At 55.6% G+C, this 24240-nt stretch overlaps 1 protein-coding gene across 1 annotated transcript; it reads right to left on the minus strand.

The window, feature by feature from the left end:
• Window positions 1–1670: 1670 nt before the first annotated feature.
• On the minus strand, window positions 1671–23966 carry LOC128806351 (cytochrome P450 26B1). Its single transcript, XM_053975842.1, is given in 7 exon segments — window positions 1671–2086; window positions 3421–3702; window positions 4806–4961; window positions 5998–6273; window positions 21578–21802; window positions 23762–23782; window positions 23784–23966. Coding segments are annotated over 7 exon segments (1536 nt in total). The 3' UTR covers window positions 1671–1693.
• Between the last annotated feature and the right edge of the window lie 274 nt (window positions 23967–24240).

The following is a 24240-nucleotide window of genomic DNA, read 5'->3' on the forward strand; positions in this document are numbered from 1 at the left end:
GCCTCGCCTCCGCTCGCTTCACACTTCCCGCCACCTTCCCAAGAGGCACCTCTTGCCAAAGAGGCAAAGGCACAACCTGCAAAGCCACCTGGTGAGCCACACCTGCCCCTTCTCCTTCCCTATTCCAAGCCCCCGGACTTCTCTGGACCCCTGCGGAGCTGAAAGCCAAGCTGCCCCCCGCCAGCGCGGGGTCGGTGCCCGCCACCGCTCTCGGCCTCCTCGTGTCGTCCGCTCCACCTCGGAGGGTTGGGATGGGACAGGAGTGGAGCTGGATGGGCTGGAAGAGCTGCCCCAAGTCTCGGGGGGGATCTCCCAAGCTGGCGTTTGGCTCTGGCTGGAACCCAACACCTGCCCAGGTGCTCGGGGAGCTTTTGCTCCACACCCTCCCAACACAACCCCTCAAATCTCCACCTCGACCCAGAAGCCTCCTGCATGCAGAAAACCAAAATAAAATAACGCCCCCCACCCCCAGCAAATGGAAGGCAAGATACCTCTCGGTGGCTGCTGGCTTGTGCTGGAGAGGCTCTGGAATTCTCCTGGGATGCGGGGTGGAAGCTGGCACGGAGCCCTCTCCTTCCTGCTGAGCTCTCCCGTTGCCAAAAAACCCCAAACACGAGACAAACAAATGCGTGCGTTGGCTTAATTCGAGAGATCACCTTTAATGCAAATGCCCCTGGCAGGAGCAGCCCCGGCGCCCCCAGGTGCCCCCAGAGCCGTGCTGGGGTCGGGGGCTGGTGCCAGCACCTTGAGGGGACAGCAAAGGCACCAAAATGTCCCCAAAGCCGGGTGCCTGTGCCCAGGGCTGGCGGGGGGTGCTCACAGGCCGTGTAGCAGCAGCAGGAAACTCAATGAGAGGAGAAAAAAAAAAAAAAGGGCATCCCCCTCCCCAGAGCCCCAGAACATCTTGGAAAATGCAAATCTGCCTCTCCCGGGGGCCTCGGGGATGACTGAGCCCCGGGCAAGACACCACAGGAGGGGTTTTTTGGGAAGAAAACGACCCCTCCTCCTCCTCCTCCTCCTCCTCCTCCTCCCCAGCCTGCCCCGGCACCAGCGGGAGAGGGGCTGGGAATGGGCAGCGTTGTCTCCCCCCGGCCAAGGAAAGGCTCCAATGCCCCGGAATAAACAACACAACCAAACAAATTAAAAAAAAAAAAAAAAAAAAAAAAAAAAAACACCAAAAAAACACAATCAAAAAAAAAAAAAAAAAAACCACCTCAAAAAACATAAAAACACTGTTATCACCAGCTAATTTAACACTGTTAAAAACAAAAGGTCAGAGGTCACCCCAGAGCTGCCCCGGGACACCAGACCTCAGATCCTCGGCTGATTCCCAAGCCTTTCCCGCAGTCGGGCCTTCTCCTCCTGGCAGCAGAAGTGTTTTATAGATATTTATATATATATATTTATAATAATTAGATACTGTGTACGGTCGGCCATCCCAGCTCGACTCGGCTTTTGCGGATCTTCCTCCTCCCCGACGAAACGAGCCGCCGCCGCCCCGACCTTCTCCGCGTCCCGCGGGAAGAGCAAAACGCTTTCGGCAGCTTCCCTGCTGGAAAAGCAGTCCCGATCCGGAGGTGAGCGCCGTGGAGAAGCTCCTCATCCCTCTCTCCTCCCCTCCTGTCCATCCCCTTGCCCCCACCCCACCCCTGCCTCCCCCGGCCGCCCGTCCCTGGTGCCACCGGCGCGGGCTCTACACGGTGGCCCCCAGCATGGCGTCTGTGCCCGTCAGGATCTCGTTCTGGTTGGAATCCAGTCCGAAGAATTTGACCTTGAGTCCGTCAACCGGGTGGACCACGGGCACCAGGGTGATTCTGGGGAAAGTCCTGGTGGCCAGCTCGAAGCGGCTGGTGCTGGCCAGCTCGATGGCCAGAGCCTTGAGGAAAAGCTTGGCCAGGTGCTTCCCCAGACAGGTCCGTACGCCTCCTCCGAAGGGGAGGTAGTGGAACCTGCCGTCCTTGTCCTCGCTCCGGCCCTGCCCGAAGCGGTCGGGGTCGAAGACGTCCACGTCCTTGAAGACGGGGGCGGTGTCGTGGGTGTCCCGGATGCTGTACATCACGCTCCAGCCCTTGGGGATTTGGAAACCCTGCGGAGAGGCGGGAAGGGGCGGAGAGGAGAGCAGAGTGGGTCAATCCTGCTGGAGAGGGAGCGGGAGCAGGGGGACGAGGTAAAGGAATTTTGTTTCCATGGAATGGTTTGGGTTGGGAGGGACCCTCAACTGATCCTGTCCCACCCCCCTCCACGGGCAGGGACACCTTCCACTACCCAGGGTGCTCCAAGCCCCATCCAAGCTTGGACACTTCCAGGGATGCGGCATCCACAATCCCTGGGCAATTTGTGCCAGGCCGCACCACCCTCACATTTTTCCCTGCTTATTCCCATTTCTTTTGGGTTTATCCCTCAAGTGTGATGCAGATTTAAAGGAAAACCAGGCAGCACAGCACAAAGAGATGCGAATCCTGGCTTTATTCCTCCCTCCATCCCAAGGATCCGTGGGATGATCCATCCGTTTATTTGCTTTGTGGTCACTGGCAGGAGCTGCCTACCAGGAACCCCGTGGTGCTGAGCAGGGGAAGCAGCTTCTCCCGTGCCGTGCCCCTCACATCAGCCGGCCCTTCCCAGAGCATCCCAGAGGATCCCAGAGGATCCCACAGCATCCCACACCCCGCCGCCTGTCAGCACCACACACCCAACACCCACGTCGGGGCCTGGGCGATGAGAAATGGGGTGGATTTATCATCCCCTGAGCACTTTAAAAGGTCTCTGACTCAAACCGCTGCATTAGGAGGATTTACAGTGACAAGGCAGCTCCCGAGATTTTGTTTTGCTGGGAGGAAATTCCAGCCATGGCGGTGACTAATCCGCCTGTCATCCAGCAGCCCGGAGATGCCCTTTGCCGTAAACCTTTCCCCTGTCACACCCCAGCTCAGAATTTGGCGTCACTGTCACGAGCTGGGCTTTGAAGCATCACGCCCGTCTGCTCTTTGACAGCTCCACGCATCCCTTGCTCCACATCCCATCGCTGCTGGATCTGGAGCAAATCCCATTGCCAGAATCTCAGAATTAATTAGGCTGGAAAAGCCTCTGAGATCATCAAGTCCAAGCTGTGAGCTAACACCGCCTCATCCACTAAACCGTGGCACCGAGTGCCACATCCAGGCTTAAACCCCTCCAGGGATGGTGACTCCACCACCTCACCCCATTCCAATGCCCAACAATTCTTTCTGGGAAGATTTTTTTTCCCCTAACATCCGGCCTAAACTTCCCCTGGTGCAGCTTAAGGCTGCGTCCTTTTATCCCGCCACTGGGAGAAGGACTTAATTAGGCACGACTTCGTTTTTGTCCCCTCAGAGGTCTCCTCTAAGCCAGGCTCAAGCGAGCTGGGCTGTTTTGGGGAGCTCGAGGTGCAGCACTACTCACGTCCAGCTCGAAGGTCTGCAGCACCGTCCGGTACCCCCCGGAGATGGGGGTGAAGAGCCGGAGAACCTCCTTGATGACGCAGTCCAGGTACTGGAGGCCGTTGATGGTGTCCAGGCGCAGGGAGCCCTCGCAGATGCAGCCGTTGTGGAGGATCCCTTTGCTCCGCAGCTCCTCCCGCAGCTTCTCCAGCACCCGCGGGTGTTTGAGGAGCTGCATGATCAGGGAGGTGCTGGCGCTGGCCGTGGTGGCGTAGGCGGCGAAGATGAGCTCCAGGGTGCCGTCCTGGGGGGCAGGAAAAGAGCCAGGGTGAGACACAGGGGTGGGGCAGAGGGGCCACCAACCTCAGCACGTCAAGGTGCCACGGGGTGCTCTTCTCCCCAAAAGCTTTCCAGCCTGGCCTCAGAATCGTGGGACGGTTTGGGTTGGATGGAAGTTAAGGATTTTCAACCCCAGGGGCACCTCCCACTGTCCCAAGGTGCTCTAAGCCCTGTCCAGCCTGGCCTTGGGCGCTCCCAGGGGTGGAGCAGCCACAGATTCTCCCCGAAAAAACAGCTGCTCCAAAGATTTTAGGTGCAAAGTGACCCGAGGAAGGATCGCATCGCAAAGCTGGGAGAGGGGAAAAGGGAATGTGGCCTCCAAAGGGAGGTGGATTCTCCTGGGTGATTTCCCACCCACCAGGATGGATGAGGGAAATCTGGGCAGAGTTTGTGTCCGTTGTTAATGGCCTTGGACACTTCCAGGGATGGGGCAGCCACAGCCTGGCACGTTTAACTGGAAGGTCACTCCTTGGACAGCCACCGCGAGGAGCTTCACACAGAATGTCTGAGGATCAGACAAAAAGCCCAGGAGATGGCTCCTGGCATGCCATGACCCAGCTGCAGATAAGAACCTGCTGAGGGGCTCCTGTGCCCTGCAAAGGAGGCACCAGGAGAAGTGGAAAGGTCAAGGGACGCAGCTGATCAAGGCTTCTGTTGTGACCAGGGAGGTTCAGGTTGGATATCAGGATTTTTTTTTTTTTCCTGGAAGAGGGGCCAAGCGTTGGAAGAGGCTGCCTGGGACGGTGATGGAGCCACCATCCCTGAAAGCGTTCAAAAACCCAGTGGATGTGGAGTTTTGTGGTGTGGTTTAGTGGGGATGGAGGCTGGCCTTGATGATCTTGGAGGCCTTTTCCAAGCTTAATGATTCCGTGGAACGCTTTGTAGAAAGGGCTGGGCGCAACCAGCAAATGAATAAAGCAACTGGTTTGGATCCACCAACACATCGTGGTTCCCCGGCTCTCAGGTCTGCCCCAGCAATTCCTCCCTGGAGCATCCCTCGCTTTTCCCTTCAGGAAGGCCCTGCCCCGAGCAGAACAACCCCAAGGTGGCCCCGGGGAAGAGCTTTACCTTCAGCTCCTGCATGGTCAGCTCCTTGCCGTGCTCCTTCCCGCTCTCTATCAGGATGTCCAGGGCGTCGGCGTAGTCCTTGCCCTGCGTGTTCTGCAGCTTCTCCTGGATGGCTTTTTCCAGCCCCTTCTGCAGCGTCTCCCGGGCCCGGATTCCCTGTGGAGCAGGAAGCGCTCAAGACCACGCCACCAGCAGCACCTTGCCCGTCCCAGGAGCTGCAGACGTGCAGCTCAGGACAGGTTCAAGCCATAAAAGCAGAGGCTCAAAGAAGGGTGTGAAGATGCTGGAGGTGTCCCCTGGGCAGGAGGAGTAAAGCCGGGGTGGGGGAGATCACAGGCGGAGTAATCAACACCTAGGTGTAAATGACGGGTCTGGGCTGGGAGCCCCTGTCCAGCACCGGTTCACAGCCCCCGGCTCCTCCTGGGATGCATGGAAATCCCTGGGAAAATTGTGTCTCAAAGGAAAGCTCATTCATCCCAAAGAATCCTCTTCCCGAGCAATTTGATCACCTGGTCCCAGTAAAGCAATTCCTACGGGGGTGCAGCTGCTCGGGGCTAACCTGCTGCTGGGAATGATTCCGGGCTCCGAGGGGATGGAATCGTTCCCATGGGCAAAGAGCAATTAAAAAAAAAAAAAAAAAAAAAAAAAAATGCAGGGATACCACAAAAACAAATTTTGAACCCCTGTATTTCTGTTATCAAAATTCCCCGTGGAAAAAGAGAAAAAAGGTTTTATGTCTATTTTTTGTTATGTTTTCATTTTGTATCATTCATCAAAAAAAAAAAACAAACCTGGAATACTCCAGGAATTAGAAGGACCTGTTTTAGTTTTGGGAATTACACAGATCTGTTTTAGTTCCTGGAATTACAAGGACCTGTTTCACTCCGAGGACAGGAGGGAATTAAAAGGAGAAGGGTCCCACGAACTCAAAAAACACAGGCAAAATTGCCAAATGAGGAAAAACACGAATTAAATCTGGGCAAGCCCTGACTATTTCCTGTTGTCAAACCACTCCAACCACCAAGGAACGCATTTTCCTCTGCCTTCTCCACTAAATCAGGAACTGTGGCCCAAAATGGACTCCTTGAGGTCAGAGGGTGAGAAATCCCACCGGGAGCGGGGAAAGGCATGGATTGATCACCCCATTAATGAACTGGCGTTATCAGCGTAAAGAACCCGGCCCAAATCTCACCCTCCTGTAGCCGCTGAAGGGCAGATCCACGGGCAAGGAGAAGACGTTCTCCACGAACTGCTGGTAGACCTCGAAGAGGCGGCCGAGCTCCTCGTCGGGGATGCGGAAGCCCAGCAGGACGCGGATGGCCATGCGGAACGTCAGCTTCTGCGCCTCGTGGTACACGTTGATGGGCTCGGGGTTGCTGCTCCAGGCCCGCAGGGTGTCCTTGATCACCAGCTGGATCTTGGGGAGGTAACTCTCCAGAGCCTCGTGGCTGAAAATCTTGGAGAAAACCTAGGGAAAACGGCAAGGAGAGGTTTGTCCACAGGCACAGCACCCCTGGCCTTCTCCAAGGTGTCCTACGGGGAGCTGTCGCCATTCCAAACTCTCCATCCAGTTCCTAAAAAAAGCTGCCAGAAACGCCAGCTCCTCCCCGAGATTCCCACCACCACCATCACAAGGGACCGGGAATAACGGAGCAAACCAGGGATGGGAGGAATTCCTTCATCCCAGGTGCGGCAGGAGGGACAGAGCCGGCTTTCCGTGTCCAAAGGATCCCAGCTCTGTTCATCCCGTGGTTTGGGTGTCACTAATGCACCTTTTCCACAGGGATTCTCCAGCGTCCAACACAGGGAAAACGCAACTCTCCCAACGGGAAGCACCGGCAATTCCTCCCACCTCTGCGCCACCTTTGCTCTTTTTTTTTTTTTTTTTGCCTTTTTTTTGCTTTTTTTTTTTTTTTTTTATGGATGCAAAACGAAGCAAAATAATTATTTTGGAGCCTTTAGGATCTCTGTGGAATCTGGCTGAACTCCGACAGGGGTTCAAGCGGGGAAGAGCCGCTGCACGTACGCAGAGGCCGCGATCGCCCTCGGCTCATTTCCTTGGGAAACCAGGGGAAAAAAAAAAAATTCCTGATGTCAGCAGCCAGCGTTAATTTAAGCTCTGCGAGTAAACAGTGAGCAGGACTGGGCCTCCCCAGGTCCCCCACGCTAACGGCTCCTTACTCCAATTTTTTTTCCCTCCAATTTGGGCCCGGGCCCGCGCGAGGAGCTCAGCAATGCCAGGAATGTCCCTTCCCGGCACAGCAGCGCTTTCATTCGGCATTCCCGCCGCATCCCTCCCCGAGCAAGGGGGGAAAGTGCTGTTTGTTTATTTTTTATTAACCTACACACACGCACGGGGCAGGACGCACACGCACCGCAGGCCTCCAGGAAAATCCAATTAAACCAGGATTCCAAGGAGGGAGCCGCGCGCCGGAGCCTCCACCGGTGGCCGCTTCCCGGCGGGAATGGAGGCGAGGTGGGGGGGCTGCCAAGTTATCAACCCACCGAGAGAGGAGCGAAATCAAAGCCGCCCCCTCTTTTCCATGAGCGCCGGGCTCGCCGGAGCTGTAAATGTGAGAATTTCCTCCGCAGTCAGCACTCCAAGGGAAAGGTAATATTTTCCTGGCTGCGACCCCTCATTGCTAATGCCCGGCGTTCCCTGGGAGTTTGTTTGGTGAAAAAACACCCCTGTCCCCTCGCAGCTCCGGGCAGGAGGCTCCGGAGCCTCCACAAGAGCCCCAGGTTGAGCCCCCGGTAAAAACTCAGCGCGCGGCGGGCCCGGCACGGAGCCGCCCGCGGAAATCCCGGGAGGGGAGGATGGACAGGGAAGGGAATCCGAGCCCGGGGACAGGGAGCCATCCCTGGATGGCCGCACGGAGCCGAGGCATGAATGAATGAGAGGAGGAATCAATGAATGAATGAATGAACAGCAGGGAGCGAGAGCACGGCGAGGGCGCGGGACGGGGCGGCGGCGGCCGCCTCCTGCCTGCATCCAGAGCCGGGAAAGGCAGCGGCGTTCGGGCATTTTCTGCTGGAAAAAAAAAAAAAAAAAGCAGCTGCTCGGGCAGGAAAAGCTGGAGGGGGTAAAGCCGAGACCCTCGGCTGCGTGGGGAAGGTGGGGAGGGAGTGGGGAAGGTGGGAAGGGAGTTGGAAGGGACGGTTCCTTTGTCCATGAGCAGGACACCGGGTTTGACGCAGAGCCAGGATCCATGAGCTCGCCCACAGGGATGGGACAAGACCACCTGGGTGGGGCCGGCGAAGGGACACTGCTGTGTCCCCATCCAGCTCTCACCTGCCCTTCGTCCATGCTGAGGAGCTTGGAATAAGGATAGAGGCTCCCACTGAATGTCCCCATGCCTCAGTTTCCCCAGCTGGAAGCAGGGCCAGTGAGGGGGCAACTCTGCTTTAGGAGCACCGGGTCCACATCCCTGCTGGGAGCCACCATCCCACTGGAGGTGGCCATGGGGGCTCCTGGCCTCGTCCTTCCCCGGCGTCTCCCACAGGAGAAGCACCTGGGGACCCCCTGCTCCCCGCAGAAAGGACACAGTCCCAGATGTGCCTCTGGTCCCAAAACCGCTGCCGTGGCGCGGGGGGGCTGGATCCACACCCCCGGATCAAGCCGGGCTCCCAAGAGGAAAGATCCTGTCCTAAGGATTGGTGTGAACAGAAGGGGGGATCCTCTGGCAGAGAAAACCGAACTGCTCCCTATGGGATCAGCACAAACCTGACAAGGGGGAGGTTAAGCGCTTGGGGGGGTGAGGCGGATTTTGTTCTTTCCCTGCAATTTTGGGAGCTCTCCTCGTGCCAGGAGGCTCCTCCAGCTGGCTGCTCCCTGGAGCTCCCAACCACGGGCCGAGCCCCGGCCGCGCTGCTCCGTCCCGGCCGCCGCCGCCGCGCTCGCACCGCCTAATCCCACATGTCAGCAGATCCTTCCCCGGCCAGACACAAGTCTGGATCCCCTTCCAGTCACCTCCAGTTCAACCCTGCATCTTTCCAGTTGATTAAAAAGGAGGAGAAGGCAGCCAACTTTCCCCGACGAACCCCGGCGCGTTCCTAGCCTAAAATTCCTGCGCCCTCTAGTGAAGTCGAGCCGAGCGGCTCGGCTGCTCCAGGAGCGAATCCAGGCAAAGCCGAGGAGAATCGGGGCAAGGAAAAGTTGTTCCAGAGCTGCCAAGAGGCAAAATCATCCCTAAGCTCAGCTTTGTTAACCCTGAGATGCCACAGCCCGGCTGCGGTGGCACCCAGCCACAAGGGCTCACAGCAGGGCCAGGATTTTTTTTGGGGACGCTGGAAAGAGTTTTTCCATGTTGGGGTATGTCCCAAAAGAGCCAGATCTGGGAATTTGCTCCATCCAAGGGCGCTCATTTCCACCCACAGCAACGGATACCCCATCACCCAGCGAGCCTGGCTGGAACCTTCCCACTCCACCTCGCATGGAAAAAGGATATTTAAGGATTTATGGTTTTCCAAAGGCAGAAAATGTCTTCCCAGCGCCTCAGCTCCAGCTCCACGTGACAGCAAAGTGCCCCCAGTCCCAGCTGGAGAACGCCCCAGCCCCATCCTTAATCCATGGCCAAGGAGAGGGAATTTGAGGGAATTCTGTGAGCTCCAACAGCGATCCCAACAGCATGGCTGGGGTGTGGGGGACCACGTTTTCCGTGGCTTTCTCCTTCCCACTCCAAGCACCAGCACCAATCCCTGCCTTTTGCCACCTGTGATTCTCAGGCCCCTCGCTCCCACCTGGCACATCCTCCCAAAAGAGGGAACGGAGCTTTCCGTTCCTCCCCTCCAGGAGGAAAACTGAAATTTTGGGATCAGCCACCTGCATCCCGTCCAGCCGAGAGCCGCTGGCCCGACCAAAGTGAGGCGGGATGAGCCTGGAAATGTTTTCAGGAACCAATTTGGCACCTGCCAGAGGTTTGGCCGACAGGAGATGTCGGGAAGCATCCAAAGCAACATCTCAACCTGGATTTGTCCTAATTCTTCCCACATTTCCAAAGACCAGGCTGTGTTTGTCCCAGCCCTGTCCCATCACCACATTATCCTGGATGTCTGCCCCTCTCCAGAGCCCATTCCCATGCTCCAGCAGGCTCAGAAAATGGGATATTTTTGGAGGTGGTTCACGGGCAAGAGGCCGTCCTGGTACTGGGAGCATGAACAAAGGGAAAACACAGCAAAAAAAGTTGGAAAGGCACCACAAAAGGAGAGAAAATTCCAAAAAAATCCCATTCCTGCCCGGACACTCTGCTTATAGAAGTTTCAGCCTTTGCACACAGCAAAGAACTGATTCCTTTTCTCCCCTTTTTCCTGTGGAAAATGAGGCACATGGAAGGCTCCATCCTGGAGGAATCCAGGCTCTCGTGAACGCTCCAGCCTCCAACAGGAGTCTGGGAACAGGAGCTGGAGCCTCCAGGCTAAAAGGAATGACGTGCCTTTGCCAAAGGCTCGTGCGCTGAAATTCGAGTGATTCCCCCCAAAAAAAAAAAAAACCTGCTGGGAAAAATGGAAGGATCATTTCGGATCCCTGCGTCATGTCATGATGCACCTTCGAGGGTTGTCCCTACCTGTGATTTTTCCATGTTTAAAACAAAAAAAAAAAAAAAAAAAATTATGAGAAACTCCAGCATTTCCAGTCAGGTTCAGAATAAATTTAAGCCCAAGGTCTGCATTTCCCCACAACTCAAAAATCTCCATGTTCAAGAATCTCTCCTACAAATCCCCTCCGCGGCATGGGAGGATTTTGACCCCAAACCCTTTAAGGCCCTGCTTTAAATCCTGAATTTTCAAGGCTGAGTTGTTAAAAGGGCTGTGGGGGAGAGCTGGGACCAAGCAGGACCTGCCTCTGCAAAACTGCCTCAAAAATTCCATCCCCAGCAAAATTCCATCAAGAAATTTCAGCTTCTCGGCCAAATTTATGGGGATACCAAAAGGCACTGGGATCCACTGGCTTGGGAATGCTGCTCCAAGTGTCCTCTCCCTCTTTATTTATGGAGAAAAAGGAGAATAAAATTCACCTTACGCTCCTGAAGAAGGGAGAATGATCCCACGTCCATGGATGTCACGGGAAAGAAATGGGAGCTGTGTCCAGAGAAAAGGGATCAGAAAGGTGGGATCAGCCAGCCGGGATCCTGCTGGGATCCCTGTGGATGGAGCCGTGGGGAAGGAGAATCCCACAAACCCAGCGGGCACGGTCGGAGCTCTCATTGCTCAGGGAATCATAGAAAGGTTTGGGTTGGAAGAGACCTTGAAGACCCAATCCCGACCCCTGGGATGGGCTATCCCGACTGGTGATGGATCTCTGCCTGTGGTGTGGGCATGGAGGATTCCCTGGAGACAAGGAGGAGGAGAACAGCTTCCCCAGGGAACCAGTGGGAGTGAAATATTAGGAGGAAAATCCCAGTTTTTACTGAGCCGATGCGTTTTCCTGGAGCACAGCGAGAGGACAAAAGGGAAGGATCCCTATGGATTTAAGTAACGCAGAGCAGGGATTCTCCTAGAGACAAAGCCAGACTTAAAAATAAACCAGTCCTCGGTCCTGCCAGGAATTCCAGGAACTGGGAACAGAGCAGAGCGAGAGGTGGCCACGCTCAGGAGGGGATGAGCGGGAAATTCCCAATCCATGGTGCAGCCACTTCATCCCGAAGGAATAAAAACCCCTTCCAGAGCATGGATTAAGAGAATAAGGGAAAAAAAATCTTGGAAAAGGGATTCCTCCAGGGAAATCCTGAGGATTGCAAGATCTCCATGGAATGAGCAAACACCTGAGGAGCTCCTGCAGACCAGGCGAGGGTTGAAGCTCCTCCAGGGAGGAGGTGACAGAGGCTGAGGTGACCCCACAAGGTGATCCCAACTTAAGGCCACCCTACAAGGAGAAGGAAGCTGGAGAACCAGCAGCTGAGAGAGATTTCATGGGAAAAATTCCACCTGGGAAGTGACGGATAGCTCCGTTACCACCAGAGGGATGAGTGGAATGTCGCAAACCACAACTTGAGGAGGTTCCTTGAGCTGCTTGGGAGGATGGAGGAGGATGGATGGACAAAACAACGGTGCAGGAGGGATCCTGACTCCCTGACATCCCTGGGATTCGCTCCTGGTCCCTGGAATTAGCGCCCCATCCCTCTGGAAGTGGAGCCTGGATTGCAGTTGCTGCCCAAGGAAGGGCTTCACCTTCTCCAGGACAACAAAAATCTCCCACCCTGGATGGCACGGGAAGGTGGAAAATCCAATTTTGGGGATGTCCAGCTCCCAGGGTATCCCACAGCCACAATCCTGCTCCGCCAGCAGAGCCAGCTCGGAGCTCGCGGGGAGTTTTGGGCTGGAAGGCACCGTGAAATCCCCACGAATTTGTGTTTTAGCCAGGAACTCCTCCATTTGGCTTTTTTTTTTTTTTTTAATCCTTTGGATTAAAAAATCCTTTGGATTAAAAAAAAATGTTGTTTTGTTTTTTTTTTTTTAATCCCTTGGATTAAAACTGATTAAAGGAATTGCAATTGCTCTGGATTTACACCCCTGGAGATGACAGCACTGCTAGGTCTAAAGTCAAGGAGCCAACCCAGCCCAGGAATTCTTCCCCCAGAATGGGAACAGGAGCTGTTTTCCATCCATGGACAATTTTCCCTGCTCCAGAGGTTTGGATTAAGGCTCCCAGGGCATGGAGAAGGGGCTGGGGCTGGTGGCAGCTGGAATTCAGCCTGTTTGATATAATTTTGGGCGCTGGCTCCGATGGATTGGGATGGTTTCTTTTCCGCCACAGGCACACAGAACAGGCTGGGAGGGTTGGATAGACACAGAAAAAAAAAAAAATCCTAAAAACCCTAAAAAAAAAACCCTCTTAACAACCTCGGTCCAGGATTTTTGCAGGAAAAATCCTGCCACCTCCCATCCCTCCTTCCTCCTCCAGCCCTCTCCCCCATCCCGATCCCGATCCTTCCCTCCCCCCCAGCCGAGCCCGCGGCAGCTGGTTTATATTTGGCTGTAAATTTACGGCCCCTTTTGTGTTCCTAATCCCCTCGCAAACGATATGAAAGCCTCGGACCTTTCCACTCGGTGCTAATGAGCTCAACACTTGCGTGCCTCGGAGGCAGAGCATTAATTGCGGTGTGTTAATGAGCGATGGAGCTTTGGACACTGAGACAAACCAGGGCCCGCTCCACTCCCTGCTGCTCCCTCCTGGAATCTCTGGATGTCTCCCCAGCAATCCCATGGATTGCTTTTATTTTGTTCCATCTTTGCCTTTTTTTTTTTTTTTTTTTTCCTTTTTTTTTTCAGCCAGCTGTGCCTGTTTTGGGATGGCTCAGCTGGAAGACGGGTCCGGCGCTCTCCTGCCAAGCTGGGTGATCCCGAGGAAAGCCTGATCCCACCTTTCCCTGCGGACCCTGGGAATCTCCTTCCTGGCCCTGGGCGCTGCTCAGACTTGACCTAAACCCTAAAGGCCACGTCCTGGTCATTCCCAATCCCCATTTCCTTCTCCACCAGGATCCCTCGCAGGCACAGGAGTGCTGAATTCCAGCTTCCCGCTGGAATTGGATCCCATGAAAGCAGAGGTTGCAGCATCCCTAAGATCAGGTTTGTTTTGCCCTCATTACGGCTCCTTTCACCTCGGAATCAACACTCCCAAAACCTGGGGTTTTCCAGGTGGAAATGGGAATTGAAGAGGTCGACAAGGACAAGGTGGGATCAGATTGGACAAGGATGGAGGGAGGAGCCAGGGTGGGACAAGAGAGGGATGGGGAGACCCCCAGGGCATGGAGCAGGAGCTGGAATGATCCCACCAACCCTTCCCAGGGAGTTCCAGCAGGAGCTCCAATCCCAAGGGATGACATTCATCCGTCACGGGGTGGGCAGGGACAGGGATCTGCCACCAAAAACCCGGAGCAAAGACCCTGCTCAGCCACTGAGGTCACTCCTGTGAGGAACCTGGAGGTGATTCCAGACAAAAATTCCACTGTGGAGCTCCGGCTCCAGCAGGGGTGGGCCCAGATCCTTCTCCAACATCAACGCAAACTCCGTGATCCAGCAGCAGGAACAGCCTGGCCGGGATAAACATCCCAGAAAAGTGGAAGAGGAGTTTGGAACTGCTGTTGTTTATTCCTGGTCACCCAGCTCTGTCCGAGGCCAAGGCCAGAGCCAGCACTGGGGACATCTGCAACGAAGCCATTCCATGGCGCAGGAATTTTCCCCGTTCCCAGCCCTCCATCCTGCCCCTCATCCCTGCTCCAGGCTGACTCCAAACCCTCCCTGTAACCGGGGAGTTCATTTCCCAAAACAGGGACTTTTTCCTCAATTTATAGGAATTTTCAATGCCAGTGACATCTGCAGTGAAGGCATTCCCTGCCGCAGGAATTCTCTGCTCCCAGCCTTCCATCCCTGCCCCAAGCTGATTCCATACCCTGCGATTCCCTCTCTATAACTGGAGAGTTCATTTCCCAAAACAGGGAATTTATAGGAATTTTGACAGATTCCTGGAGGGGAAATTCGATAAGTTTGGGATGGGAAAAGGCAGAGAGGTTCTGTAGGGTTAGGATTGGGATCCTCCTGAGCACCTCCTGCATCCCAGGATCCTTTACCAACACCCACGGGATCAATCCTTGTGGATATTCTATATGGAACGGGATAACGAATCCACAAAGATCCCGAAAAACAGCTGGGACATGGAAACACGAAAGAGAGAAGAGCTCCAAGATCTGGATCATCCCACCCTATCCCCGATCCCATCCAAGCGTCCTCCAGCGGATCCAGCGGGAATTCGCTGATCCCGGAATTCCACCGCGGAGCTGAAATTCCTTGGAAAGCTCCACCGAGCAGCTGATCCCTGGCAGGATCCCAGAACCCTCCTGCAAGAACATGTTGGGTTTGGAGCTCATCTCCACATCCCGGTGACAATCTGGAGACCACGGATCGCCTGCCAGGGAATGCTGGAAGAGGAGCTGCTGGAAATAAATGCGGCTCCGTGGGATTTGGGGAAGATGAGGGGGATTTATGGCCGTGGACAAGAGCTGGAGATGATCCCGAATGGTTGGAAGGGCAGCAGAGGTGGGTTCCACGCTCGGCTTTTCCTCATTTTGGCCAAAATCCCATGCCAAGAGAGGAATCCCGCCTCAATTTATGGCAGGATCAGGGAATTGGGAAGTGAAGGCTCGAGCTCGGAGATGAAGCAAAACCCAGAATCCGAGAGGTCACCGAACACCATAAAACCCCGCAGTGCAGGGAAAACCTGGGTCATCATCCACCAAAGAGATTTCCCAGGAAATCCTCTCTCCACGGAGCTTCCAACTGCTCCAAATCACTCAGTGAGCCTCTCAAAAGCAGCACCCTCACTGTGGAAACGGGGGGATCCCGTGGGAAATTCTGCCTTTTCCAAGCTCTTTCCTTGCTTCCCTGGCGGGTCAAGAGGAGAAGTTGGGCTCGGTTTAAGATTTAAGCTCACCCTAAGTCCAAATCCTTTCTCCTGAGAGCTCTCCGAGTGTCAGGGTGGGGAGAGCTGGAAGCTGGAGCCGTGGGACAAGAGAAAATTGGGATTAACGAGCTCCGGAGAGGCCGCACCTGAAGGAACGAGCTTTAATCTGCTCCTGGGAATCTTGATAAGCTCAGAACAATCGATTTTAACCCCATCAGAGGCAGGCTCAGCTTATCTCCGTGCGCAGCTCCGGGATGGGTTTTTAGGGAGAAGAGAATTCCCTAAATCAGGATCAGCCCAGGGTGGGTGAGGTGGGAGGTGCTCGGCTCCCAAAAGCAGCGATGAGTGGGAGATGGAGTGAAGGAATGAGGCTAAAACGCCTGAATTCCAGAGCTGGGCGCGCTGGACTCAATCTCCAGCTGATGAAAGGGAAAACTTAAAAAAGAATTAACTCCCAGAGTGTCCAAAATCCCGGGAAAAAGAGTTTGTGGGATCTCAAAGAGAAGCAAGGAGTGGGAGAAGGAGCCGGGGTTATCCTGGGACAGGGTTTTGTTGGAACACCTGAGCTTGGGAGGCTTTTGGCCACCCCTGATGCAGGAATTAGGATTTAGGCGTTAATTGGGATTTAGGAATGAATTAGGAATTGGGATCCTTGTCGGCTTGGAATCACAAGTGATGCCAAAAATCGTGGAATTGTGGAATGGCTTGAGTTGGAAGGGACCTTGAAGATGATCAATTCCACTCCCTGTCACAGCCAGGGACAGCTCCCACTGTCCCAGGGTGCTCCAAATCCCATCCCAGCCTGGCTTTGGACACTGCCAGGGATCCAGGGGCAGCCACGGCAAATCTGGGAATTCCATCCCAGCCCCTCCCCACCCTCACAGGGCACAATTCCTTCCTAACATCCAACATCCAGTCAGGGTGCAAAAAGCACCCTGAGGAGCACAGTGGAGTTCTTTAGGACCCAGAACATCCCAAAAGCTTTGGGTTTCAGAGTTTCGGGTTGGCCACGTGGTTTTTCCCAGCAGGAAAAACCCGGGAGTGAGAACACCAGGAAGAGCCGTGGAGGAGAGAGGAAACCTCTGCCGGGTTTGTGGTGCTGGCATGGCCCAGCCCAGCCCTGGTGCCAATCCCAAACCCACCAGGATTCCACAGAGGTCAGGCCTCCCTTTTCCATGACCCCATAACCCACACTCCCCTGTGCCTGCTCCCGAGGCCGGAATTCCGTGGTTTTATGCAGGCGAGAAAAGGCCACTTTAGATGAGCAAAAAATAACCCAGAGGTGCAGGAGGGTGAAAGGAGCAGGGAATGGGCACAGAGGCACCTGCAGATCTCTGCCTGATCCCGCTTAACCCTCCTTGGGTAGGGATTAAACCTTCCTTGGATGGGGAATAAACCTGCCCTGGATGGGGAATAAACCTGCCCTGGATGGGGAATAAACCTGCCCTGGGATAGGGAATAAACCTGCCCTAGATGGGGAATAAACCTGCCCTGGATGGGGAAAAAACCTGCCCTGGATGGGGAATAAACCTGCCCTGGGATAGGGAATAAACCTGCCCTGGGATGGGGAATAAACCTGCCCTGGGATAGGGAATAAACCTGCCCTGGGATAGGGAATAAACCTGCCCTGGGATAGGGAATAAACCTGCCTTGGGATAGGGAATAAACCTGCCCTGGATGGGGAATAAACCTGCCCTGGGATGGGGAATAAACTTGCCCTGGATGGGGAATAAACCTGCCCTGGGATAGGGAATAAACCTGCCCTGGGATGGGGAATAAACCTGCCCTGGATGGGGAAAAAACCTGCCCTGGGATAGGGAATAAACCTGCCCTGGGATAGGGAATAAACCTGCCCTGGGATGGGGAATAAACCTGCCCTGGATGGGGAAAAAACCTGCCCTGGGATAGGGAATAAACCTGCCCTGGGATAGGGAATAAACCTGCCCTGGGATAGGGAATAAACCTGCCTTGGGATAGGGAATAAACCTGCCCTGGATGGGGAATAAACCTGCCCTGGGATGGGGAATAAACTTGCCCTGGATGGGGAATAAACCTGCCCTGGGATAGGGAATAAACCTGCCCTGGGATGGGGAATAAACCTGCCCTGGATGGGGAAAAAACCTGCCCTGGGATAGGGAATAAACCTGCCCTGGGATAGGGAATAAACCTGCCCTGGGATGGGGAATAAACCTGCCCTGGATGGGGAAAAAACCTGCCCTGGGATAGGGAATAAACCTGCCCTGGGATAGGGAATAAACCTGCCCTGGGATGGGGAATAAACCTGCCCTGGATGGGGAAAAAAACCTGCCCTGGGATAGGGAATAAACCTGCCCTGGATGGGGAATAAACCTGCCCTGGGATAGGGAATAAACCTGCCCTGGGATGGGGAATAAACCTGCCCTGGGATAGGGAATAAACCTGCCCTGGATGGGGAATAAACCTGCCCTGGATGGGGAATAAACCTGCCCTGGATGGGGAATAAACCTGCCCTGGATGGGGAATAAACCAATTTTCCTCCTGGATGGAGGCAGCCCCATCACCATCCTCCTTGGTTGGAAAAATTTCTCCATTTTTAAGGAAAAACCCCAGATCTGGAGGGGCTGAGCTGGTCCTGGTTTGGGACAGACACAGCTTTTTTTTTTTTTTTTTTTTTGTGGTGTCACTCCTAAAAACTGTGACTAACGGGTGTCATGTGCTGTTTGCTTTCCCGCCATCTCCCCCAGGAGAAAAGAGGGAAGGAATTTTTCGGAGGTTTGGAAGGGATTTTACAGCCTCCAAAAGAGGAAACGCTGCTGGAGCGGGGACCCAACCTTGGGGCAGGGATGGGGACGGCCTCGTGTCCCCAACAGTGTCACCAGCGCTGTGGGGGGGGGGGGACACACCACCTTCCCCCTTCATCCCAAATCATTCCCAGCCCAGATCCAGCTGGGGAAGAGCCCACGGATGATGGGGGTGTGACAGGCACCAACCCCGCACGGGGACTGTCCCCACCTCCGCTGGGGCTCAGCACCCCGAAACACGCTGGGGTTCTCAGGGGGGTGGCACCTCAGGGGGACACAAAAGGGTCCCAGCACCCCCAAATTGGCTCCTCCGGGGGTTCTAAGGGGGCGATGTCACCTCAGGGGGACACAAAAGGGGCTCAGTGCCCCAGATCGGCGGCCCTGGGGGCTCTAAAGTGACACAAAAGGGGGTCCCAGCACCCCCAAACCCGCTGGCCTGGGGGTGTCACCTCAGGGAGACACAAAAGGGTCCCAGCACCCCAAACCAGGATGATCTGGGGGCTCTAAGGTGACACAAAAGGGGTCCCAGCACCCCCAAATTGTCTGCCCTGGGGGTGTCACCTCAGGGGGACACAAAAGGGGCTCAGTGCCCCAGATCGGCTGCCCTGGGGGCTCTAAAGTGACACAAAAGGGGGTCCCAGCACCCCCAAACCCGCTGGCCTGGGGGTGTCACCTCAGGGAGACACAAAAGGGTCCCAGCACCCCAAACCAGGATGATCTGGGGGCTCTAAGGTGACACAAAAGGGGTCCCAGCACCCCCAAATTGTCTGCCCTGGGGGGTGTCACCTCAGGGGGACACAAAAGGGGCTCAGTGCCCCAGATCGGCTGCCCTGGGGGCTCTAAAGTGACACAAAAGGGGTCCCAGCACCCCCAAATTGTCTGCCCTGGGGGTGTCACCTCAGGGGGAGACAAAAAGCTCTCAGCCCCCCCCCCCCCACTTCATCCCAGAACCCCCACCCTCATCCCAAATTCCCAGAAATCCCAGGAAGTTCTCAGCACCACCCCCTCCACCAAAAGCTTCTCGGGGTGTCCCTGCAGTTCGGGGGGGGGGGGGGGTGACAACCCGTGGGGGGGGGTGACAATCCATGGGGGGGGTGACAATCCGTGGGGGGCCCCCCCTCGAGCCACATCGCCCTTTTAAGAGCCCTCCCCGCCGCCCCTGTCACGCGTGTCCCCCCCACACCCCACCCCACCCCGATCCACCTTGAAATTCCTCAAGGGATCAGAGGGGAAAAGGGGGGAAAAAATTGAATAAATGAAAGAAATTGGGGGGAAAAAGGCGGGGGGGAAATAGGAAAAGGTGAGGAAAGGAGGGGGGGGAAAGGAAAGGGGGAGGAGAAAGGGGGGGAATGGAAAGGGGGAGGAAAAAAGGGGAAAAAAAGGAAAGGGGGAGGAAAGGAGGGGGGAAAAGGAAAGAGAGAGGAAAAATGGGGGAAAAAGGAGAGGGGGAGAAAAAACAGGGGGAAAAAGGAAAGGGGGAGGAAAAACGGGAGGAAGAAAAGGAGAGGGGAGGAAAAATGGGGGGGAAGGAGAGGGGGAGGAAAGGAGGGGGGAAAATGAAAGAGAGAGGAAAGGAGGGGGGAAAAGGAAAGAGAGAGGAAAAATGGGGAAAAAAGTAAAGGGGGAGGAAAAACGGGGGGGGGGAAGGAAAAGAGGAGGAAAGGAGGGGGGAAAAGGAAAAGGGCGAGGAAAGGAGGGAGGAAAAGGAAAGAGAGAGGAAAGGAGGGGGAAAATGAGAGGGGGAGGAAAAAAGGGGGGAGAAGGAAAGGGGAACGAAAGGAGGGGGAGAAAAAGGAAAGGGGGAGGAAAAACGGAGGAAAAATGGAAAAGGAGGAGAAAGGAGGGGGGAGAAAAAGTAAAGGAGGAGGAAAAACGGGGGGGGGAAGGAAAAGAGAAGGAAAGGAGGGGGGAAAAGGAAAAGGGGAGGAAAAACGGGGCAAAAAAAGGAAAGGGCGAGGAAAGGAGGGGAGGAAAAGGAAAGAGAGAGGAAAGGAGGGGAAAAAAGAGAGGGGGAGGAAAAAAGAGGGGGGGAAGGAAAGGGGAGGAAAGGAGGGGGAGAAAAAGGAAAGGGGGAGGAAAAACGGAGGAAAAATGGAAAAGAGGAGGAAAGGAAGGGGGAAAAAAGGAAAGGGGGAGGAAAGGAGGGGGAAAAAGGAAAGGGGGAGGAAAGGAGGGGGGAAAAGGAAAGAGAGAGGAAAAATGGGGCAAAAAAAGGAAAGGGCAAGGAAAGGAGGGGAGGAAAAGGAAAGAGAGAGGAAAGGAGGGGAAAAAAAGAGAGGGGGAGGAAAAAAGGGGGGAGAAGGAAAGGGGGAGGAAAGGAGGGGAGAAAAAGGAAAGGGAGAGGAAAAACGGAGGAAAAATGGAAAAGAGGAGGAAAGGGGGGGGGAAAAAGGAAAGGGGGAGGAAAAACGGGGTAAAAAAAGGAAAGGGCGAGGAAAGGAGGGGGGGAAAAGGAAAGGGGGAGGAAAGGAGGGGGGAAAAGGAAAGAGAGAGGAAAAATGGGGGAAAATAGTAAAGGGGGAGGAAAAACGGGGGGGGAAGGAAAAAGGGAGGAAAGGAGGGGGGAAAAGGAAAAGGGGAGGAAAAACGGGGGAAAAATGGAAAAGAGGAGGAAAGGAGGGGGAAAAAAGGAAAGGGGGAGGAAAGGAGGGGGGAAAAAGGAAAGGGGGAGGAAAGGAGGGGGGGGAAGGAAAGAGAGAGGAAAAATGGGGGAAAAAAGTAAGGGGGAGGAAAAACGGGGGGGGGGGAAGGAAAAGAGGAGGAAAGGAGGGGGGAAAAGGAAAAGGGGAGGAAAAACGGGAGGAAAAGGAAAAGGGCGAGGAAAGGAGGGGAGGAAAAGGAAAGAGAGGAAAGGAGAGGGAAAAATGAGAGGGGGAGGAAAAAAGGGGGGAGAAGGAAAGGGGAACGAAAGGAGGGGGAGAAAAAGGAAAGGGAGAGGAAAAACGGAGGAAAAATGGAAAAGAGGAGGAAAGGAGGGGGAAAAAAGGAAAGGGGGAGGAAAGGAGGGGGGAAAAAGGAAAGGGGGAGGAAAGGAGGGGGGAAAAAGGAAAGGGGGAGGAAAGGAGGGGGGAAAAAGGAAAGAGAGAGGAAAAATGGGGGAAAAAAGTAAGGGGAGGAAAAACGGGGGGGGGGAAGGAAAAGAGGAGGAAAGGAGGGGGGAAAAGGAAAGGGGGAGGAAAAACGGGAGGGAAAAGGAAAAGGGCGAGGAAAGGAGGGGAGGAAAAGGAAAGAGAGGAAAGGAGAGGGAAAAATGAGAGGGGGAGGAAAAAAGGGGGGAGAAGGAAAGGGGAACGAAAGGAGGGGGAGAAAAAGGAAAGGGAGAGGAAAAACGGAGGAAAAATGGAAAAGAGGAGGAAAGGAGGGGAAAAAAGGAAAGGGGGAGGAAAGGAGGGGGGAAAAAGGAAAGGGGGAGGAAAGGAGGGGGGAAAAGGAAAGGGGGAGGAAAAATGGGGGAAAAAAGTAAAGGGGAGGAAAAACGGGGGGGGGGGGAAGGAAAAAGGGAGGAAAGGAGGGGGGAAAAGGAAAAGGGGAGGAAAAACGGGGCAAAAAAAGGGAAGGGCGAGGAAAGGAGGGGGGGGGAAAGCGGGGACACCGACCTTCCTCTTGTGGCGGTGGATGTCGCCGATGGAGTTGGCCACGGTGTTGGGGCCCAGCAGCATCCGCGTGCTCCGCGGCCACTCGGTGCTCACCAGGTGGTGCTCCCCCATCAAGATCTTGCGCACGTTCTCCGCGCCCGTCACCCGCACCAGCGGCCGCCCCAGCAAGTGCGTCTTGAACACGTTCCCGTACTTCTCCCGCCGCGAGGACTGGAAGCAGGAGCCCTGCGGGGGTGCCGCGGGGTTGGCACGGTCGCGGGGTTACTCCCGCGGTGGGAATCGGGGCAGAATTTTGGGGAGGGGGATATTGGGATTGGGGTCACCCCGTGTCCAGCCCGCCCGCTCTTCCCGCAGCCCGGCGGGGGTCGGTGCCTTCCTTCCCCCCTTCCTCCTCCTCACTTTTACTTCTCCCTTTACCTCCCCTGTCACTTTTAAACATATTCTTATTTTTTCCTCATTTCCCCCCCCTTTTTTCTTCCCTCCTTCACACCCTCCCCCCCTTTTTTTCCCCCTCGCTTTTTGTCTCTCTCTCTTTTTTTTTTTTTTTTTCCTCCCCTCCCTCCTCGCTCGGGCTGATTTTACTCGAGGAAGGCAGCGCTTTGCCTAAGTAAATCTCCAGATTTCAGGGACTTTAATAACTTTCCCACATGCTCCAGGGGCTTTTGTCGGCGGAGAGGCGGCCGGAGCCGCAGCGATAGCGGGGGGGTCCCCCAAAAAAACCCCCCTGGCGAGCGGGGAGAGGCGCTGCGAGCGCCGCGGCCGCGCCGCCGGGCTGGGAGCGCGGGTGTTTATTTTGAAACAAAAGCGCGGTTGTGAGGTTCAGATGTTCAGGTGACCCTGTTTCTTGATCTGCGTAAATATAATTAAAGTCCTTTTTGTGGCATTAATAAAGAGTTATTTGTACACCATTTCCAGGGCAGCACAAAGAGCACCTTTATGCGGCACAAGTTGCGAATGGAGTCCAATTTATACAAAATTTTTGTATTTTTAGCCCTGGACTCTGTTTGGACGGAGCCTGTGGAAAAGCGAGAACCCTTTTCTGGTCCCCCTGTAAAAATCTGATAAATTTCTTTAAAAAATAAAGCCCTATTGAGAGCGTGCCGTTAACCCCTTCGGCGCGGCGGCGGGCGGCGGAGCGGGGCCGCCGTGGCGGGGCTTCCCCGGCGGTGGCGGCGGCGGCGGCGCGGGGGGAGGACACCGGGGGACGCCGCCGCTGTCCCCGCCGGGACCGGGCTGTCCTGCCCCGCCGCGGGCTGCGGCGATGAAGGGCGGGAGCATCCTCCTTTGATTACTATAATTAATTTTTTTTTTTTTTTTTTTTTCCTTTTTGCTGCTGGGAGGAGAGAGGGGGAAACCCTGGCGCGGCTTCGCCTCGGGGGTTCCCTCCCGGGATGCTGCGAGCCTCGGGGTGCCCCGAGCCCGGCCCGCGGCTCCCCCCGGAGCCGGGCACCCCCCCTCCCCGGCCGCCTCCTGCCTCTCTCCTCCTGTGGGATTTTCCCCCCTTTCCCCCCGATTTTTTTTGGCAGCCGCCCCGCGGGTGCGGGGGGATCCCGCTCCGCCCGCCGCTGCTGGGCGTTTAGCGAGGTTAATCCCGGGTTAATCTCCCGATTACCTCGGCGGGCTTCCCCCGCCGCGGGAGCCGGGCCGGGAGCAGCGCCGGGAGCGGGGAAGGGACGGGACGGAGCCGCGGCTCGGGTGGGGGGGACACGAGCGGCGGAGCCCCCGCATCCACCCCGGGCCGCCTCCGCCCGCGGCTCCGGCGCTACGGATTTCAGGTTTTGGCAAGAACTGAGGCTGAGGAGGGGAGGAAGAGAAGGGGGTGGGCAGCGCAGGGGCGATGCCGAGCCCGGGCAGCCCCGCGGAGCGCGGCGCGGGGCGAGCCCAGCCCGGCCGCGCTCCCTCGGTGCCCCCGCGGCCACCGCCGCTCCCCCGGCTCCGGCTCACCCTCCCCAGCTCGCCGAGAAGCCGCATGATGCAATCGGAAGGGAAAGAAGACGTTGGTGGGGGGGGGGGAGAGAAAAAAAAAAAAAAATTCCAGCCAGAGAAAAAGCCCTAAAAGCACCCTAAAAAAATACCGATTAAAAAAAAAAAAAAAAAAACACCAGAGGGAAAAAAAAAAAAAAAAAAAACAAAACACACCGGTCCCAACCCAGCTCCCAGCGAAGAGCAGGGAATCCTCCTTACCTGCAGGAGCCAGTGGAAGGTCCTCTCCGATTAAAGGGAATCCCATGGAGCCTTTGGGGATTGGTAGCTTGCAGGTTTTGTCGCGGGTGGCAGCCCAGCGGAGCTGCCACAGCTGTTGGGACACGGCCAGCAGCAAAGTCAGTGACACCAAGCACGCGGCGAGGGTAGCCAGTGCCGAGACGAGATCAAAACTTGCAAAAAGCATATTTGGAAAGAAGGGAGGAGGAGGAGGGTGGGGAAGAGAGAAACAGCCCCTTGACAGGCACCGCGCTCGCACCCACACACACGCGCGGAGAGACGGCGAGTGCGGAGCGCCCGCTCGGCGCTGCTTGGGGGGTCCTGGGGCGAGGGGGGGCCCCGGCTCGCCCCCCTCTGCGCTGGCAGGTTGGGGAAGCGGCGAGGGGAAAGAGGGGAAAAGGAGGGAAAATTTAAAAAAAAAATTAAGGTGGTGGGGAGGGGAAAAAAAAAAAAAAAAAAGC

Source organism: Vidua macroura, chromosome 4, assembly GCF_024509145.1.
Source record: "Vidua macroura isolate BioBank_ID:100142 chromosome 4, ASM2450914v1, whole genome shotgun sequence".
Lineage (NCBI taxonomy): Eukaryota > Metazoa > Chordata > Aves > Passeriformes > Viduidae > Vidua > Vidua macroura.